The sequence below is a fragment of the Arvicola amphibius genome, chromosome 6, assembly GCF_903992535.2.
Source record: "Arvicola amphibius chromosome 6, mArvAmp1.2, whole genome shotgun sequence".
In the NCBI taxonomy this organism is placed as follows: Eukaryota; Metazoa; Chordata; class Mammalia; order Rodentia; family Cricetidae; genus Arvicola; species Arvicola amphibius.
This window is the reverse complement of record NC_052052.2, coordinates 138,939,613-138,961,245: the sequence shown is the minus strand read 5'-3', so window position 1 is coordinate 138,961,245 and position 21,633 is coordinate 138,939,613. Positions and strand designations below refer to the sequence as shown.

The 21,633-nt window shown below is 42.8% G+C and overlaps 1 protein-coding gene across 2 annotated transcripts in view; it reads left to right on the top strand.

Moving 5' to 3' along the window:
- Nucleotides 1-643: 643 nt before the first annotated feature.
- The window catches only part of Elovl2 (ELOVL fatty acid elongase 2), a 42,615-nt gene continuing 21,625 nt past the window's right edge, over nucleotides 644-21,633 (top strand). Inside the window, exons 1-2 of one of the 2 annotated variants that reach the window (XM_038335364.2) lie at nucleotides 699-739; nucleotides 17,402-17,485. In XM_038335364.2, coding sequence (XP_038191292.1) covers nucleotides 17,441-17,485 — 45 coding nt within the window. In that variant the 5' untranslated portion in view covers nucleotides 699-739; nucleotides 17,402-17,440. Of the gene's footprint in view, nucleotides 740-17,401; nucleotides 17,486-21,633 lie in introns of both variants that reach the window. The other variant, XM_038335365.2, reaches the window with a different exon arrangement.

Sequence of the window (21,633 nt, the reverse complement as noted above, 5' to 3'; positions counted from 1 at the left end):
CCTGAGCCCCTGACACTGTCGGGAAGTAAGCTCTTCTGAAAAAAGCCAGTTTAGACTGAATATTGGTGCCAATATCCTGATGGCACCCAAAAAGTATACGACTTATCGTTTGTTTTTTAAATTTACCTACTTGAAGCAAAGTCTCATGAAGCTCAGGCTGGTGCTGAACTAAGAAGCCAAGGCTGACCTTGAACTCTTTCCCACGCCTCCTGTCTCTGCTCCCCAAGTACTGGGATTGCAGCCGTGCACCCCTCTAGTCCTCTGTATCGGGCAAACCTGCGTGCCCAATTTAAATCACCTGGCACCTGGCATTTAGCTTCGCCTCGCCCTGTCCCTCCTCGGAGACCGGGTCTTGGGGAGTAGAGGAACCTGGTGAGAGATGCGCCTAGGCACGAGCCAACGACGCTAGCTGGACTTGCAAATCCCCGCCCTGTCGGCAGGGGGCGCCGCGTCGGCGCGGGCGGGGGCGCGCGCGGAGCGGGGCCGCGCAGGCCTCTGGGGCCACGGTCTCGCTGCCCGCGCCCGGGCTCCGCCCCCGCGGGGTCCCCCCGGAGGGCGAGCGGCGCGGGGCGGAGGAAACGGCCCGGAGCGGGCAGGGCGCGGCGCGCGCCCGAGGGGGCGGGGAGGCGGGCGGCGCGCGGGGACGGGGGCGGGGGCGAGTGACTAGCGCGGGCGGCGCGCGGCGTGGCGCAGAGGAAGGCGGCTACCCTGGACAGCGCATCGCGGCCGCGCGGCCATGGTGAGTGAGTGGGGCCGCGCGCCTCGTCCGGGCGGGCGGCGGACGTTGGGGCCCGGGGGTGTGTGTGCGAGCGCGGGGTCCCGGGCGCCCGGCGGGTAACGGGGCACGGGGGCGTGTCGGCGCTGCAGCCGCGGCCCAACGCTCTCCCCGAGCCGCTCGCCGAGGGTCTCCCGCGAAGCCAGGTGCCTGGGCACAAAGGCGGAGATTGTGTGCTGCTGGGCTCGGAGGGAGCCGGTCCTGGGCAGGCAGCGATCCCATCCCTAGGGAAGCTGAGGCAGGAGGATTGCCGCGAGTTCGAGGCCAGCCTGGGCCACGGTGAGACACCCTGTCTCAAAAAAAACACCTCCCCGCTAAAGAAAAGAAGTCCGTAAATCCTGTGTTTGTCTTCAAATCCGCATTTGTCTTCATTGGTCTTTGTCTTTTCGCCTCCACCTCTGGGTTTGCTAATTATGTGAAGCGCCTGCCCGCTTTTCTTGCCCCACCTGACACCAGTCAGCCCTAGATTGTCCCCTTCCTCCCGCATACTCTCTACTTGATTGAATGGTGAAGCCTTAGCACTAAAATTCCGGCCCACCTGTCACTTATTCTCCGTACCTCCTTCATTTTGTTTTCTCTATTAAGCATGGTATAATCTGTTGCTTTATTTAGTGTATTGAATGTCTCCCTTACTAAAATGCAAGTTTTTGGTGAACAGTCTTTGTCAACAGTGCGTGGCACACACCATTTATTTAAAGCAAAAACAAGCTAGCAAGCAAACAAAATCAGCAAAGAAAAGTACTTTGTGCTTTGCTAAGCCGGGAGACAGTAGCGTCCTTGAAGTGAATCTCTACAAGAACTATTCGCTTGACAGAGGTGATAAGAATCTAACGGGAGACACTGCTGTTGGACAGGAGAGACTCACCGATCAGAATATTGGTGACCGCCTCTGCCACTTGAGTCTTTTGACATCTTCTGTGTGGACAGATCATTTTTAGCGCTAACCCCACTCCCCCTTTGGTTCTGAACCTTTGTTCCAAAGTATATAGGTTTTAGTTAGGGAAAGCTTCCAAGAATATTGAACTCAATGAAGCAGTCAATGGGCCAACGTCAAGGAAAAGTCTTAAAAATCTTTGTTTCTGTATTGTTCGAGTTCCTTTTCGGTGGGCATTTTCAAATCTGTGTCCAAATTGAGCAGTTTCACTTTTGAGAAATGGGGTAGAGGGGAAAGGGTGGAGGTAGCGTTCATAAGTAAGTGGGTCAGTTGATAGACTCTTCTACATCCAAGCCAAAGATATCTCTGCCAATCAGTCTTACTGCAAAGAACGCTGTTCGAGCTCCTTCCCCCCCATTTGCACAGTGTAAATGTATGCCGGTGATCTGTCGTCGGTCTAGGAAAGTGTGTTTATCATAATCAGAGACAAGCTGCCAGTGGCGTTGGCATGAGAAGATTTGAACATAACGGAGTTAAGATTGGACAGCTGGTGGTCCTCAGCTAGTCTTGTCCAGGTAGAAACTGCAGCTTTGTTTTTGAAATTAAAACCAGTGAACTAAACATAAACTAATGATGCTTTATTTTTTATTTCAGTTTGCATTGCAGGAGATTTTACTGCTAGAATTCTAGCAAAAAGTAAGGAAATAAGATTTTGCTTCTTGAATTTTTTTTTTTTTTTTGAGACAGAATCTTTTGGTTCAGGCTAGCTTCAAGATCTCAATCCTCCTGCCTCCACTTCCTGAGTGCTAGGGTTACAGGATGGAACCGCCATACCAGACACAATGTATTTTTTAAGTTATCCAACTGGGTAAGCTCAACATTTTGATTCTTTGGTAAAGGGTTGAATGAAACGCATTGTGGTTTGGGAGGTTCAAAGGCTGTGGTCTGGAAGGTTGCTGGAAATGTGTTAAGTGCATCTGTGCCATGTATTTGAGTTGTGCTCAGAAAGCAGGGCCCTTCTGTTCTGGGTTATGTCAATGATGGGTTTCCTCTGCTGGACAATCAGACATAGGCCATATAACTTGGTGGGGGGTGTGGAATTGCTATGAGTAGGTGCTCACTAAGGAACGAAGTTGCCGTGGAGACTTTGTTAGCCCAGGAGAATGAAAATGTGTGAACATCATTGGTAATTCATCATACCTCAGAAGTCACACATTTACCTATTTTTGTTTTTAATTGTGAAAAATAAGATTAGGCCATCACTAATTCTGACAAGGTTATTCTAATGAATTATTACTTTTGCTATTTAAAATCTGAAATCTAGCTGTTTGGTGCTGTAAGAGCATGATTTGTTTTGAAGTTGATGTGATCTGGTGTCATTCATGAGTTCGAATCTCAGCTCCACATTTAACTATGTGATCTCAGGATTTCCTTCCATAGAAAGTGATACTATGGCAGGACATTGAAATGCATGCATGTATTTCTAGTATGTGGGGAACCAAAGTAGGAGGGCCTGGAGATTGAGACCAGCCTGGCTTAGCCACAGGACCAGCCAGAGCAATAGTGACTGTTTCAAGATACGATATTATAAGATTTTGGGGAATAATAAATAAGATCATGTACTTTATGAGTCCATTATATCTAATAGAAATATAATGTAAAGCTTATGCATGACTTTCAGTTTCTGGTAGGCACATTTGAAAAAGCAGAGACTCTGGCAAGCAGTTTTAACATTTAACCTACTTTAGGCATGTGTTACATCCACATGCAACCAACACAAAAAGTTAAGGAATTTTACGCATCCTTTTCACACAAAATCTTCAAAATTATGCCCAGGATATGGTGGTGCATTCTTGCAATGACAACACTTGGAGAATGGGGTAGAAGGACTGTGCTGGAAAAAGAGATCCTACCTAAAACAAAGAAACCTCCCAGGTTTTCCCCTACATTTTAGTGTGTTTATACTTTCAGATTGGCTGCATTTTAGTTGCTCATGCTTTGGAGGTCATCATATTGAACAAACAGCTCTCGGTAGCACGCACATCCAAACTTATCTCTTATCTGAGACCCTTTCCACTCATGAGAAGCATGCTGCCACCTTAGACTCAACACTAGGCAAAGAAAGCCACTCACCTTTCAGCCTCTGTCAGGCTGCTGGTAATTCCACCAGCTCTCTAGGTTACTGTGTCAGACACCTGATTCTTGGTGCATTTTCTTCTTTCATGTTGGTTTTTGTCCAATAACCTCAGGGGTTTGTTTGAATTTTTTTTTTTTTTTTTTTTTTTTTTTTTTTTGCGTTTTCTCTCCTCTGCTCTGGCTCTGTTTCTGCCATGTTTGCCCTTCCTACAAGGGTTCTACCTTTTTGCTCTCTTGATTTTTAACTTCTTGCCTCTGCTGAGAAATGATGTTCTCTGAATCATTGGACTCCACATCTCCCTATTCTTTCCTCAGTCCTTTCTCATGTTTAATCAGAATGGTTTTTATTTTATAGCTCATTTCTAATATTCAAAAAGTAATAATTATTTTAAATGACAGCCTGGTATTAAAATGATCCATCTGAGAAAAGGAAATAATCCACAGAAAGAAAAACTAAAATTGATCTTAGAACCTTAAAAGCATTTTTTGCACATAAGCTTCATTTAATCTTTCAAGAGACATCATGGCTCCAATTAATAATAATAGCAAAGACCATGACAGTGGTGACCTCTCACTGTCTGATGTGTGGTGAGAAGCAGAGTGCTCTCCTCTGTACCTGTGAACAAAGGCATTGGACAGATTGTCAGAAAACCCAGCTTTCAGTGCTGGCTGGATTACCACCAGTTCTGTCCCCTGGGCAGGTCACTCTGACACACTGTTTACCCACTTGCTAAATGGGGTTAATCTTTTGCATACAATTATTTTGTTGGCATCAGATGGGACTCAGCCAGGGCTCTTCCCCCGGGGAGTTGTGTATCTGTCTCTTATCACCACTGTGATTAGATCTCACATAACCATGGCACTGAAAGCTGGAGCCTTCCTCCCCTCTCCAAACACACCAGACTCTCACGCATCAGCACAACTACCTAACAGTCCACTCAAGTACTCTCGGCCCCTTCTGATCCTGTACTTAGTAATGGTGTCTTTTGTCTTTGTATCTCTCACTGAATTCAGACTTCCCAAGGACCAGCATTGTCTGTGTTCTCAATGTGTATCTCAATATTAGGTGATCACCCTAGGGATGATGCTAGCCTATCATAGGCACTAACATTGTTTCATGTTGAGAATGTGAAGGCCAGAACTCCCGAGTCCCACCACACTGCTGTTTTTCCTCCACTTATCTGTAGGGGTGTGTTAAGGGCTAATTCCACACTCCTCTAGCCAGTGGCATGTCATAGGATTCGGCGGCATTTGCTCTACCACACTGCAGCCAGGCCTGTGCGTGCCTGGAGCTGCATTTGCATTTCATGGCCATGTTTGTGATCATACAATTACTTTAAAACCTAAAATCTATAATTTAATCATAAATTCTTACTAAAACCAAAACATGTGTCTCTGTAACTGTATCTAATGTACTTTGTAAAAGAAGCCAGGTTACGTTCTTATTTATACATAATAAAATTTATAGTGTTATTTTCATACTGGAATTAAAAATGAATATTTTTCTTAATATAGGCAAAGCTATGATCCATGAATTTTCTGGTAACTTTTCACTTCATATACATTTATAGTAGTTGGCTATTATAACTTAAACATACTACAGGCTGGGGAGAGGGTGTTCAGTAAAGAGATGGTGTGCCAGCGTGAGGACCTGACTCCAGACTCCTGGCATCACCCCAAATTAGGCATGGTGCTGAGCACTGTAACCCCAGTATTGAGGGGTTGGGGGGCAGAGATGAGAAGATCCCTGGGCTTGCTGGCCAACCAGTCTAGGCGCATTGGAAAGCTCCAGACTCAGTGAGAGGCCCTGTCTCCAAACGTGGGAGGGAGCGCAGTCTCAGTGCGCATCCCTAGGATGACGTGAGCCCTGCCTCTTCAGCCAGTATCATGAATGTGTTATGCTTGTACTTATTTAAACATGAGTAGGTTTTAATACAACTAACACATCATGTTGTTTTAGTAGATTTTTATGCATACTGTTTTGAAGTTTCCCTCATAAGAAAGAATCCAACAGCACTAAGCCTACATCATAGTTAAGAAAATTGAGTTTCAAAGAAGATAAATGATTTGTTCAAGATACCTTTTTCAGTACTCATGAGTGCCTTATCCACTAGCCAGTATGAATGTACTTTCTTACACAGTTATAAAAAGCCAACATTTAATTTCAGTATGGCCCAATTTCTGTACACAGAATGGCAAAGCATGTAGTTTCTACCCCATGAATTACATGGGTGAATAGATCTGGATACACACGTGAATCACATGGGTGAATAGATATGGATGCACACGTGAATGCCTGTGCAGGCTGAATGTTCATTCTCTGAAATGCTTTATAACAGAAGTAGCTTGGATTTTAGGATTTTTTTCAAGATTTTGAAGTATTTGTAGACACAAATCCTAACACAATGATATATCTTGAGCATGGTAATTCTAAACACAGAATTCATTTATTTTTCATAGCACACAGCCTAAAGGTCATTTTACACATTTTTAATATTCTTACATTTTGACTCTATAGCATGAGGTCAGGTGTGGAATATTCTATTATGGCATTATGTTAGCACTCAAAGTGTTTGTTAGTCAACCCGAATATCTATGTATGCACACACACTTAAATATGTAAACATTAAAGTTTCACTTCATGTATACCAGAACTGGAGCATGCACGTGTTCCTTATGTGACAGGAGCACCCATATGGTAGATGAGTAGCTTTCCAGCATCAGGTAATCTCTAGTTTGATTAGAATGACTGTAATAGTAAGACTGCCAGAAATGACAGTGGCGGAATCACATGTTTTATGTCTTTAGAGTTTATCATTTAGTTTTAATTGCAGTGATTTAAATATGTAAATGTACTTTTTGTGTAATTAGGTAGAACTTGATTAGTGAGATCTTTGAATTCCATAGCCATTAGGACTACTTGGAGACTCTTATTTAGGTGGCAGGCTCAGAACACTTGTGCCTTTAAAGATGAATGTGTCTATATTGCAGGAACAGTATTTTTATGTTTTGTTCTGTTCTGTTTTGAGGCAGGGTCTCAGTTTATAAGCCAGGCTGGCCTGGAACCTGCCCTTCTACCTCAGCCTCCTGAGTGCAAGCACTGGGATAACAGGTGTGCACACTGGCTGGCAAGCTGTTTTCAGAGTTCCCTCCAGCTGGCTCTCCTCTCTGTGCCTGGAAAGAGGAGCGTCCTGTGCCTGAGCCCTCTGCTCTGTTCTTAAGGCCTTCTTTAAAATGACCCACAAATTTCTTGGCTTAGAAATCAGATTTCGTAGCCCTTGGAAAGTCAGTGGTGAATTTAGTTTGGGAGGGAGGGTGCTTTCGGCTCTGGAGAAATGCCACTAACTAGGACATCCTATCTAAATTGTTTCTAGGGGGCTCTCTCACACCCTACTCCAGAGGCTGGGCAGTTGTTACTTCTTTGTATCATCAAGATATTCAACTCCTTTTCTGGCCTCTGTGTGTGTGTGTGTGTGTGTGTGTGTGTGTGTGTGTGTGTGTGTGTTCTGATTCCTAAAAATAAATGACATTCATCACAAGTCATTTGACAATTCACAACCTGAAGTCTGTTTCAAATGCGAAGCACAAAGCAACCAAAGCACCAGTGATTTTGTGACCATGTTTCTCACTAAATTGTAGCATGCTCAGACACCAGCCACTTGGAAAGTTCTACCACCGCTGCTAGATACTGTTAAGTTCATATTGCTATTAGGTTAACTGGCTCCTAAGTTTCTTTCCTCTTTCAATTTGAAAACTGAGTGGAACTGTCCCTGGGTTAGGACTTTCTGCAGACAGAGCTAATCTTATCAGTACTCGCCTCCTACAGGCAGAGCAAGCCTTTGCAACAGTCCTCAGCTCAGACTTTGGAATGAATAGTTTGCTTTTGCGCTTCCTTTGAAGAAATGGAATCCACTCTCTGTATTGAGTAATTTACTCTTTAAAACTGTGTTCAAAGAAACATACAAATACCTTGTCTCCCGAGGGAAGAGCCTGGGCTCTTCAGGCGAGGAATCAAGTGGATACAACTTTGAAATCTAGTGCTCTGTAGCTAAAGAAAGAGGGGTACTTGTAAAATTGTTGAGTGTGTGCCTCAAGGAGTTGGGATCCACCCTGGATAGTGACTGGGTCTGTTTGGGTGTGCGTGAAATCAGTGATGTAGAACCGACCAGAACCTCACAGGGAGATGAAATAGCCAGTAAAGCTTCAGAAGGTAATGGATTTGGAAAGCATTATCCTTCGTGGACAAAGCTGACCTCACAGATCCCAGTCCATGCGAGGACAACTCCGTGGGTGTTTTAATGTGGACACTGAGCTTTGTGACAGCGAGAGATGGCTCGGGCCAGGTTGGGACAAGTGTTAAACTTGAGAGTAGGGGTCCTGCTTAAGACTTTGAAGGTGGTAGAGAAGGATTGGGTGTGCAGGAGGAGGCTGTGTATAGAAAAGTTACCTACTTACTGCACTGAAGCTCCGAGCATCTGGACAGGGGGCGATGTAGGGGCTTAGCTAAGATGTTGATTCTTTCCACTAGGTTTTCATGGTTCAGTTTTTAAAAATTCTCTCTTTAGTTACACACCCTTGGGTCCCGTTCCCTGATCTCTGTGTCTCCCAAGTTGTTTAGCCATGTGAAGCCCAGCTTTCTCATTCCTAGACTGTCATACATAGTGAAGACTGGATCAGATTAGACAGTGTATGTAAAGCCCTCCCAACAGGGAGATGGCAATTGCTTACAGAAGCCCAGGTGTACCCATCTTTACTTCCTGTATGCTGTGGACTAGAGAGGTTTTCAACGTCTTGATTTATCTAAACACATTTACATTTTAAAAACCTTATATTCCTGTGAAGGAAATATTAAATTTAATATTCAGGATTTCTCCCCTCCTCCTACCCCAGGAGGAATAAAAATGTGGCAAGGTCTCATTGTCTCATCCTCAGACCCCCGAGACTACAAGAATTCTATTAAAGTAATTGATGAGAAGGAAAACCTGAAACAGCTCACGTGTGCTTTTTTAAAAACCATTTCTTATTGAGTGGTTCTCCCTGCAGATGCACTCGTGTCGTAGCAAACTGCCTGCTTTCTGAAAACTGCCATGGATTTGAAGAACACCTTTAGGCAATCCAGAGAGCCTCCTGTAATCAGATTAAGCCACAGCCATTTGCTCAACCACCCACATCAAATTGCCTGACTTGAGCTTCTTAATGGTGCTTAGCTTAAGGCCTTAACCCCGAAAATCACCCTACTAGAAAATATTTCTTCCGTTATCTGCCTTCCCCCTGCATCCTCAGTCTTTCAGTTATTAAATCCAAGCATGGCAAATTATTGGATTTGTGTGTGTTAGAGTGTATGGCTTCTCTTGTCAGTTTAGAGGTAATGAAAATTGGTGAGACATTTAAGAATATGAGTGAGAACAAAATAAGCAGAGAATGAAAGATTATGTCATCTTGGAGGGGTCGTTGGAAATAGGGTTTGCAAGTACTGCGACCTGGCCTGGCTGGAGAAGTTACTATGGAAGGGACTGGTGGAAGACAGGCTTGGCGGGACTTTGAACCATGCAGCCTGAAGTTTCTGGATCTCTGGACAAAGTCCTCACTGCCCTGCATAGTGCTTCACTAGTTGGTGGGGTGACTTAGTCTGTCATGGCTTGACTCTCTGTCTACCCACTTTCAAGTAAAACGTATCACATGCACACGAGCGTGTGCATGCACACAACCCTGTTTCTGTTTGTGATCAGCCCAGCCCTAAACATGAAATTACAGCACCATACGTTTGTTCTATGTGTTAGTGTACAGAAACACCCCAGCATCATCTCTGTTCAGCTGATAGCTTGTTTGTTATGCTTGCTGTTTCCGGTCTCTCTCCACTACCCAGTCTGTAAGGGTATGCATCACCCCTGCCATCTCTTTTTCTGACTCCAGACCACAGTGGAGCCTGCACACAGGAGACATTAGAGAATAACTGTTTGATAGACGGATCTGTTGTTTTTCCATGTTTGAGGATACCAAGACTCGAGTCTGGTTACAAATTCAGAATCTTAAAAACAAAGTGCTAAAGTAGCCCTGCTTGCTAGCGGGAAGGGTGTCTTGGAAACTGTTGTGTAATTTGTAACTAGCAAGTGGTAGACTGGGGGCTCAAACCCACTTTACGCCTGTGTTTCTTCTACAGACCATTGCTTGTGGCATTGTATATATCCACTTTTCTTGTAACCCCGATGAGGAGTAATTATTCAGTTTGTTCGACAGCATTGCATTAAAAGTCCTCTCACTCAGTTTTCCTTAAACCAGGTTGATGTGGGAGGGAGGGTATCATATTTGTTTGTCTTATTTTTGAGACAGAATAGTCTAGGCTGGCCTTAAATTCACTAGGTAGTTGAGGGAGTGACCTTGAACAGCCTACCCTCTTGCCAGCACCTCCCAAGTGCTAGGATTTCAAGCATGTGCCACACACCTGGCTTGATTTAACATATTTGTAAAGAAATTTTGAATTTCCTCCAACTAATTTAATACTATTTTTCATTTGATATTATTTCCTTGGAATTCATTTATGTGTCAAATACTTATGATAATTATTTGTTTTATATTTAATCACATGACAGGTGTGTCAATTCATGCTTGTGATATATAGAAAGGTACCAGACAATAACTATGGACTCTAAATAAAGACTATACTAAACAGCATATTAGTGGTAGATGCACTATGGAGAAAACGGAGAGCAGGATGAGACAACAGGCATGATGTGGACAGAGGGAAGAGTCAGTGTGACTAGGAACTGCGCATTTGTGAACCATATATAATTAGAGAAGAGGTATTTAGAGAATATTTTTAATTATGTGTCAGATTTTAGCTTTTTATTTGGTAGAGTTCTTTACGGAGAATTTTTTATAGTAATTGGATTTTTAGTAACAAAATAATATACACACCACCATGAGGAATGCAGAACCAAGTGTTGCACATGCATGTACACACATTATAATGCGTTTATTTGGGACATGCAACAGGGTTCTAGATTTCCTACATCCTGCAATAGTGATTATTGATTATTTAGTTTAAATCACTTCAAAAGAATATATTAACTTCAGGAAAGTGTAACAAAAAGCAAAATTCACTGCACCAAAACTTAGCTGTCATTTTAGCATTTTGGAACATTCAATATTTGGTTTTATTCATTTAAAAATTTTTTAAATTATGTATGTGTGCATGGCGATGGGAAGGAGTGTATTCATGAACGTGCAGGCACTCAAGGAGCCCAGCAGAGGGGCTTGGATCCTCTGGAGCTGGAGTTGTAGGTGGTGTGTGCCACCTGACATGGATGCTAGGTCCTGAACTTGAGTCTTTGCAAGAGTAATACACATTTCTTTAAACATTGAGCCATCTCTTCAGCCCCCTTTTTAGGTTTTTAAATTTGAATTATATATATATATATGTATCATAGATGTCCAATATTTTAATGGACTTAGAAAAATAAAATGAAAAAAATTTTATAGAGGAATTTTGTAGGCACATATTCTTCCTTCCAGAAGTTAATCTGAGTATGTTACCTGAGTGTTAGCAAAGTCCTTTTCTAAACAAAGTGCTAAAGTAGGCCAGCTCACTAGCAGGGGGGTATCTTAAAACTACTCTTTGCAATCATTTGTGGGATGTTTTGTATTATAAAAACATATGGTATTTGAAATTCCTGAGCCTTGATGTACACCATAGAAAAATAGTTGAACACTAGATTTTTGTGCACTGTGCAAACCCACTTTTCAATACTTGGGAAGCACTGTGTAGAGATGTGAAAATTAGTTATGGGAGACAAAGTTCTGTGGCTTTAATGGATTGGTGAGAAACTTTTCTTAGGACCTTCATGTGCCTTCACAGCTCAGACGTCCTCTAAGGAGCAGGTGGACAAGTGCACACATCCACTGCCATGGCCAAGCCAAAGCACAGCGATGGTGACATCTCTAGCACACTGACAAATAGACCCGACTTCTGGTCATGAGTATCACAGGAAAGAGTGCCCTTGATTTTGTTTTAGCAGCATGAAAAATTCTAAGTAGACAACCAGATGAGGCAAGCGGAAGGGGAAAGACAGTGCAGGTGTTGGTCTTGATAAGGGTGGTGTCACAGGGAGCACGGAGTTGAGCCAAGACAATTAAGTCTCTTCCTGACACTCTGTGAATTCTAGATCATTTAAAAAGGCTAAAGGCTAAAGGAAAGTGAAAATTTAAAACTATTGAAAAATAGAGTAGCAAGTATGGGCAATTTCTTGGCACAAGCCATAATATATGACATTTAGACTGGGGTTATAGCTTGACGGTAGAGTATGCTTGGCATGGGTGAGGAGATGCCAGAGGCCAAGCTTTAAAAAATGAGGATAACTAGAAAGAATTGCAGTGAATATAACAAAAAGGCAGCATGAAGGATGCATGAGGACATTAAAGCAAGAGTACAGGCAGCCCATGAGAAACATGGGAATAACTGCTCCGAAGAGGAGGCTTTCATAGTATGCTGATAAACATGTAAAGACATGCATAGCTCCCATGGTAATGTGGAAATGCAAACTGATACCATGTCATACCCATGAATTTAACAAAGATTAAAAACAGACAGTAGCAAGTTTCATAAATATTTTAGAGCAATGTGGTAGTTTTCACAGAAAAGGTTTTAAAATGCATTTCCTAAACAACATAACAATTTCACTACTAGGCTTTTCCCCAGATAAGCTTTTATTTATAGGTATTAGAGATTGTATATAAAGGAGCATTTTTTAATAGTAACCAAAAATTGGGAAAAACCTAATATATCCATCAGGAAATATATAATGTATTAGATTCCTATGGTAAAATCCAGCCTGTGGATGAATTAACTAGGTTTCACCATGAACAGACCCCATGAAATACTGAATGATAGAATAAGCTGCAGAAAAAGGTATGATGACCTATTACAGTGTGTGAAAGGCCTCCAAAGGCACACACCTTCTTTTTGTGACTGTCACATCAGGTCTGTCACAGGGACCCAGGTTGGGGAGTTGAGAAGAAGGAATTACTTGTGTTCCTATCTTTATGCTTAGCCTATCAGAGAGACTCAAACAGTTGCTGAATTAATGTTAAGAGATTTGAAGCAAATATGACAGAATTTAAGCACATGCTTGAGGTATATTTTGTGCATATGTTCTGTATATGTGTGCATGCATGTCCACATGTGTGCATGCATATGTGGAGATCAGAGATCAACTTCAAGTGTTGTTCCTTGGGAGCTGTTTACCTTTGTTTCTGAGATACGGTCCCTCAATGGCCTGGAATAAACCAAGCAGGCTAGTCTGACTGATCAGCAAGTTCAGAGATCTGTCTGCCTCACCTCCCTAGTGCTGGGATTGCAAGTGGGCCCTACCACACCTGGTCACTTTACTGACTGATATATTTTATTCTCTACATTTTAATACATTTATATATTTCTGCCAAGTTAAAATTTAAATTTAGACCCTGCCAAGTTTAAACTTAGGATCTGTATTAGTGTCCAAGGTCCAAGGTTTGCCCTGCATGATCATATCTGAGAAGGATGAGTCAGAACCAGGCGGCTGCCTTTTGTTTCCTTGGACCCTAATCTGGTCTTAGCTGAATCAACATCTGACAGGACACTTTAGAAACTGAAGGGCATTGCCAGCAGTGAGGTGGTCCCTGTATGGAGAGAGAGTGACCAGGTACACAGCAGCTACCCTTACCTTCTCAGCAATAAGAGCCATCCTGGCCAGCACTCAGTTCCACAGCACGCGGGGAGTTGGTTAGTAATAGGGAAACTGAGGTAAGCTGTAGAGAGGAGTGTAGCATGAATTCTAATTGGTCTTAATAATAAAAACCCACAGTCAGCTATTAGGGGATGAAAACTGAAAGATCAGAGAAGCAGAGAAGCCAGCCACAAGTTCTTACCTCTACGAAATCCTCAGACTGAATGGGGTATCTTGTCCCTACAAGTCCTCAGACTGAATGCCTTGAGCTTCTGTCTCCTCCCCATCTTACATTCTTCTCTCCACCCAGCCATATCCTTTCCTGTCTCCACCTCCCTAGTGTTGGACTAAAGGTGTGTGACTCCTAAGTACTGGGATTTAAGGTGCGCACCACCACCGCCCGGCCTCTGAGGCTGACTAACGAGTGGCTCGCTCCACACTCTGACCCCCAGGCAGGCTTTTTTTGTTCCAGCACCACAGAGGAGTATCATGGAGCAAAGAGAACTTTTGTGCTCAAATCACATTGCATAAATATTTATGCTTTACAACTTTGAATTTATGTCAGGGAAGTCATGTCTTCTCTCCTCTCTTCCACAACTAACTTTTCCACTCAGTGTTGGTTTTGAGACTGCCTTCTCCAGTTAAACAGGGGAACTGGAAATGTGTCTTCATGGTGGAACACTTATCTGCCAGGCACAGAACCCTGGATTTGATGTCAGCACCAAAAAAATAATAAAAAAATAAATAAAACAACAAAACATGTCAACTGGAATGCCTGCCTCTCCTTGTTACACTGCTGCACTTCCTCTTTTTATTAGAAGGCCATCACTGTTGAGGGCTCAGCCGGTGAAAGCACTTGTCACACAACCCTGATGACCAGAGTTCAATTCTCAGGATCCATGTAAGTGGCGAGAAGAGAAATGATTCTGTAAAGTTGTCCTCTGACCTCCACACAGCACCATCATGGCATGCACATCCCAACACACTCATCCTACACACACACACACACACACAATTTATTATTAAGTTATTAAAATAATAGGTTATCACTTTTGAGAGAGGCTTCTAATTAAAGGATATTCCTTTCCTATCCTGCTAGTGTTCAGCTAAGGTGGCAGTGGAGTTGTAAGGCAGAGACAGTGTGCCCCACACTGGGATTTGAAAATACAGAACACTTAATGCCTATCTCTTCCGTATCAACTTCCGTGTCTTGAACTGTCATAGATGGTTTATACACATGCAGTTATTTACTCTTCCAGCCACGCTGTTGTGAGATGTTTATTTTCATCTCCTAGAGAATGAAGGGACCAATCAGATTGTTTTCTCCAAAAGTATGCTCTTCATGTGAAAGCCACATCCATTCCTGTTCTTTACAGTGACACATAGCCTGCCATGCTGTGTCCTCTGTAGTTCAGTGACCATCTCACACATACCCAATTCAAGACTGTCCCCCAAAACCACACATGGATGGGTGGTGAGAAGAACTGGCATTCCTATAGACAAGAGCTGCTCATTGCTGTGAGTGGAGCAGGGTAGTTTCCTTGCTGAAGCTTCATCTCACTTGTCAAGGAGGAACAGCAATGCCTGTCTTACAGAATAGGTGCATGGCTGTATGGGTGGCCTGTATTACACCTGTATGTTCACTGTGTGTGAACATACCATAGCCACTTTCATTCAGTGTTCCTGTTATCTATTCTATGTGTGCCCTATATAAAATGAGGACCTAAGTGACAGTAACTCCTAAATTAGGAGTTTTTGATACCTTGTCTTAAAATGAGCCAACTATAGGAAGTAGGATCATAACAACTCTAAGTAGCTAACATGGGAGAGTCGCACTTTACTCACCAGGGAAAATGTGGGAAGGAGAGCAAATCCTCCAGCCATAGTGCATTGCAGGGGCGCCCGACTTGTCTGATGAGATGGTTGCTCTGGGCTGGAACCGTGCTTGCTTTTAGTCAGCTGTAAGTCCTTCTTGTAAGCATAAGGCTTGGAGAAATGAAGTGAGCTCATGGCTGATCACGGAAGATATGGGTGTGCTTTTCTTGAGTAGCGGATCTTAATCTACTGTGGGGTTAAAATGCTGCACCCAGATCGAGAGCTAGGAACCAAATCCCCAAGGAAGAACCATCCTTTAAGAGAAGCAACAGAGTTCCAGGGCAGTTCTGTAGCTGTCATTTGCTTGATGATGTGAGCAAAACATGTGTCTGTCGCCCCTGCCCCATGCCTAGTCCCAGTCGGTCCATTTGAAGGAAGAATGTTAGGGAAGGAATTTTAGGCTCAGGAAAATGGGATTGGCTCTACCAATAGAAATGTGGTGTTTAGAGTAAGAGAGTTGGTAGTTCATCCAACTTACATTGTTGACAGCTAGAGAGAATTGAGAGCAAAATGCTGGTCAGGCACGGTGACACTTGTCCAAAATCCCGGAATTCTGGAGGTGGAGGCAGGAAGATCTTAAGTTTGAGGTCAGCCTGGATTACATAGTGGCGAGACCCTGTTTAAAAAAAAAAAAAACTGAAGAAAATGTTCTAGAGCAGTGGTTCTCAGCCTTCCTAATTCCTAACACTGTGACCCTTTAATAGAGTTCCTCATGTTGGGGTGACCCCCAACCATAAAATTGTTTTGCCGCCACTTCCTAACTGTAATCTTGCTACTGTTGTGAATCATGATGTAAATGTCTGATATGCAGACCCCACAGGTCTGCAGCAGGCATGTGTCTGAAATCTCACACTCAGTGGATCTTCACATCTGTGGAAGTTGGAAGGAAGCTGGGTCAGATCACTGAGAAGTGGTGGGGGGTGGGAGGGAGGCAGAACTTTTGGAGCTGATTGGCTGCAAAGGCAGGAACTAAGCCGAACCACCTCCTCTCCAAACAGCCCAGTAGCCCCCATGCGCATGCCGAAGAAAAGTGCTGTCTGTGTGACTCCAGAGAAGAACGGGATGTACAAGTCACGACAGCAGGGGAGAGGAGCACTGCAGCTCTTGGATGAGAAACCCTGGAAAGGGAATGTGCTCCTGGGTTTTCCTGAGTTAGGGCGATTACCGTCAGCTCTGGTGGAATACAGTCATTTCCAACTTCGGGTGGGAAGTTGAATTAGACATCTGTGAATTGTAACTGTCCATAAGCAGTTTCCATTTCCGTCTGGCATTGAAAAACATCATTCCAGGACCAGTGAAATAGCTCAGCAGGTTATGGCACTTGCTGTCAACCTTGACAACATGAGCAGAATCCCTGGAGCCCACGAGGAAGAAGGAGAGAACTGACCCCAGTAAGCCATCCTCTTACCTGTGCATATACAACATAAGTCAGTGACAGAGTTATTCATAAATCACTCCTTTGTGAGCTCGTTCTATTCATAACAAAACTATATGCTTCACAGCTAATTCTTAGTCCCAAATTATAGATTTGTATGAAAAGAGAAAATATAATAAAACTGACATTTTCATATTTTTAAAGTTACATTTCAAAAATATATTTTTGAAAGGCAAGTTTAAGAAATGCTTAAGCATTCATACCAAAAATTTCTCAGTTTTGGCTTGTTCCCGACAGATGTCTTTGTTGTTAGAAGGTGAGCAATGTAGTGTGTAGGACTTATTCATGGTAGTTAATAATTACGTACTTGGGAATTCCTAAAATAGAGATTTTAGGTGTTTGCACCACAAAATAAGTGGTAAGAGAATGTATAAGTTGATTTGACTTGGCCTCTTAAAAAATGTATGTATATTTCAAAGCATGTCACACACTATTTAACATCCAATTTTTATTTATTGATTATAAATTAATTCAAAGTACAAAACTGAATGTAAGGATGTAAATCTTTAGCTCTAGTGGTAATACTACATGTTAAGTTCACTTGGAATGCCCCGATCATCTGCAGATTGGTGGTAATCCTGTCACGAGTTTCCATTTCCCGACAGGTGTGATGGGTCCACCAGCAGTGTTAGAAGTTCGTGTGAATGACAGCACACAAGTGTCCTTCCCTTGGTGACTGTAAGGTGGAGGTGGGTGTTGTGAGGTACATTAGTGTTCATGAACTCTTAATAAAAAATCCTGTTCTGGTGAGAAATATTTTAGCAGCAGCTGCTTCCACTGCCACAGGAAGATGGCATAGATAACTGAAGTCCAAGGCCACACAGCTTTCACTCGTGAGCATCCAGAGAAGAGCCTGGGTCTCCTGGGTCCTGCCCTGGTGCTCCCTGCCTTGTTGCAGTGATCATCAGTGTCGTAGTGAAGAATCCATCTGTAAGGTTCCTGTGGAATTCGGAAAGGCCATGTGACTAAGTAGGATTTTATTTAATATATGAGACATTGCAGCCTTCTGAATCCTGACTTCCCATTAAGTGCATGTGAGCTGAGAGTCTTCTGAGTTTAATATAGATAGGCTTTACTCTGAATGATATTACCTGGGGAGGAGTAACCATGGTTGGCATGGTCAGGTGACTTTCTTTGAAGTTGAGTGGTTCCTCCATTAGAGGAGTCTATGACCTAGAGAACAGCAGAATAAGATGAACAATTTGGTGAAAAGCAACTCTGAGTAAGCAATGCATGGCTGACTTCTGTGGCTGTTGCCAGAGCTTTCTTCCTAAGTCTTTTAGTAGACAGAGTACCCAAGTACTAGAGACACTGTGGGCATGTCAACAGTGCAGTAGACAGCTGCATCTTCCCACAGTGCCTGCTTGTCAGTACAGCAGATGAGGCTCCCTACTTAAAATCAGATTCCAGATACCCACGGTTGACCATTGCAGCCCCAACCAAGCTTCACCCTGACGTCTCTGCCAGGCTTGATGCTGGCTGCCACAGCCACCTACGTTGCCATCCCTCAGGCTACTTTAAAGCTACACAAGTAAGTTAGACTTTCTCTTTCTATATCAGCAGTGATTTGAGAATGCATTCATTCTAACATCTCTTTCTGTGACTTTTCTAACATGCCTAAACCCTACATACATTTTTATTACCCAGCCAGATGGAAACTTCCAGTCCTTGCTTCTCCAGAGACTAATTTTACTCTATTGGATCAGACTAAGTTGTCACCAAAATGTTTCCAGTCCTGAAAGTATCTCTGCTGAAGGAAGAGTCAGGCAGGGTCCTCCTCCCTCCCAGGTCTGTCACTGTTGATGTCGCTGGGTTTGTTCTGTTTTCTCTTTTACAAGGTGAAGAAAAAAACACTACAAAGCTTTCATAGCTGTGTTAACTGCAGTAGTCTCATGCTGTATATGATAGATATTTGAAAAGTAAGTTTTGAAAGTTGAAAAATTAGATGAAGAATTCTGCCTAGAAAATTTTTTCAAAACCAAAAAATCATGACATATCAATTAGTATAATTTAATATTTATTTTGTAGAAATCAGATAGTTTCTAGTAGTTTCTCTAGGGAACATATTGAGACACACACTTTTAAAAAGGAATTTGGTTGTACTCTCTTATACATGTGGCTTTGAACAGCTAGACTTTTATTATAAAGCTGTTTTTACTTAGCACTTTGAAGAAAATTAGAACATACAAACTTTCCCTTGTGATTGGTGGAGGAGGGAGTATGATGGGATTTATGCAGGCCACTGAAAGTCTGCAAAGCCATCTGTTGTTGCTGACCACAGAAGTCTTCTCTCTTCCCATGGTGGGAGGCCGTCTCTTCTCTGAATTTCTAAGATGCAGGTACAGAGGAAGGCCATGTATTGATACTTCTGGAATATCGAGGTGGGAAATTGAAACATTTGCCTGTGGGACTGGGGAACAAACTTATCAGGCATTTCATGTTAACCAGCCTCTCTCCACATAAATCATTAATTAGGTCAAGGTTCCTCTTGTGAGTTTTGTATTTTTGTTTCAAAATCCATGAAAATTTCGTGCTTGCAGCTTGCCAATATTTGGTCAGCAATATCTCAGAGTTCTTTTTGTATGAATCTGGCACTCTTCCTACCAACTTTGAGCCTGGAAAAGAAGAAAGAACAAGAGGATGGGAGAACAAACACTTATTAGATTGTCTCTTTAAAACTTCAAGCCTCAGAGGGCCTCAGAGAGCACTTACTCATAACACTGAACAACTTTTGAACAGTAATTTTTAAAAAGTAGCCTCCAGAGACTGAATAAGAGGTATAAAATGATTGCATGTAATTGGGATCATTTTGTACTACAAAGTGATTTCTACTGCCTAATGATAGAAATATTGATAGTAAGAAAAGGGTTAGTAAGGTTTCATTGGAACAGGAGCCAAGAGGAAACCAAAACAGGATTTCTGATGTTGCTGAATTCTGAAAACAAGGATCAAAGTCTTGTATTTATATTATTTTGACGATATGTTAACAAAGGCATTGGCTTTGTCACTGCGTGTAGCTCATAATACTTCTGTCTTCTGCTCCCAACATCTATGGACAGACCCTTTGGCACCACTTCCTTCCCTCCCCTCCCCTACCCTCCCCTCCCTTTCCCTTTCCTCCCTTCCCCTCCCCTCCCTTCCCCTCCCTTTCCTCCCCTTCACTTCCCCTCCCCTCCCCTCCTCTCCTTTCCCTTCATGTCCATTGGCCTCATTGCCTAATGATTTACTAGTATTGAACAAATGAACGTGAACTGTTAACATCCTTATGATGCTTAAATAGGTGGGAGCTGAGTACCTGAAGCTAGCTTGCAGTCTCTTGTCACAGAGGCCAAGGAGAATGAACTTCCCAGTCTTGTACCCACAGCCCAACCTCATTCTGCCTTTTGATGGTCTGCAGTCCTCTTAATAACCATTAATGGCTCTCACCTGATACTGGAAAAGCTAAGGGAGAGGTGTACCACTCCTTCACCTTCTAGCAAAGACTGCGGCAAGGGGTCAGCTGCCACTCTATTGGTGATACACTGCCAACAGAAGAATGTGTCTAAGGGTTTCATTCAGCACAGCTAGAACCTATTCCTCAACAGAACCCTTTATGAGTTGGTCTCACAGCTTAAGGGAAAATACCAACCAGATCAACCACATGGCTCTTGCATTCTCTTGTAGGAAGTAGCAGTTAAATACATCTGACTTTATCAAAAATATATTGAAATGCTGTAGGTATCTTTATAATATATAGCTCTATCTAGAAATAATGCAAACCTTTGTTTGGAAAATTAGGAATAAAATCTGGCCCATATTTTCCCATGAAATCATTAGAAGCTTTGCTTTGTTTTGTACTCAAAGGGATAGCACTTGTCCATGAGAAGTGCCGACCTGCTTCCCCTCTGCTCGTCACTTGACAACCAGAGCACACACAAACACAATTCCCTTTCATCGCGCTGCTGCTTGTGAAAGAGCCTCATTCTTCCGTGTCCCTAAGACACGGAACTGCAGTTGTCCTGACTGTTCTGAGGACAGAGTCTGGCTTTGGCTTGATCTGCAGGAGTTTTCTGTGAGCTTGCACTTCCTGTGGAAGCAGCAGTTGTGACGGCTGTGACAGAGATTTGACCTAACAGAATTGCTGATTGTGAAACTGGGCTCCTTGTTTAGTGTAGTGGATTTCATCTTACACAGTTAACATTAAGGGAATTTATTTAATATCGTTTAATAAGATAAAACTGTTACAAGAAAAACGTTTTTTACCCATTCTCTTGGAGGGAAGGCCTTAACTTTTTTTCAATTATGTGCATTTTCTAATTTTTTAAATTGATTTCATTGTTTATATTTACTGAGCATAGTACTGTGCTACATAAGGACATTTTCATACACGCATACATCGTACATTGAGCATGTCCCCCTCATCCTCCCTGATCTCCCATCTCAGCCCACCTCCTCCTCCTCCAAATTGCCTTCTTCTCTTAGAGTCTCACCTCTGTTTTCTATCATATGTGTATAAACAGTTTTACGTATGTATGTAAAATCTACCAAAACAAGAAAACATTATTTTTTGGTTTTCGAAGTTTGGATTTGTTCGCTTAATATGATTATTATCTCCGGTTACATTCATTTCTTTGCAAACAACTTTGTTCTCTATTATTGCTAGGAAAGGTCATTCTATAATATTCTATGTGTTTTTCAGTCCTCTCTTCTTTGTTGGACACCAAGATGGGTCTGTACTCCGCCATGAGAGTAGCGCTGCAGTGCCCCGTGTGCTGGGTCTCTGGGACAGTGCTGCTGTCCTTCAGGAAGTCCCGCAAGTCTCGAAGCTGGGTCATTTGGTGGCTCTGGTTTTGTTTTG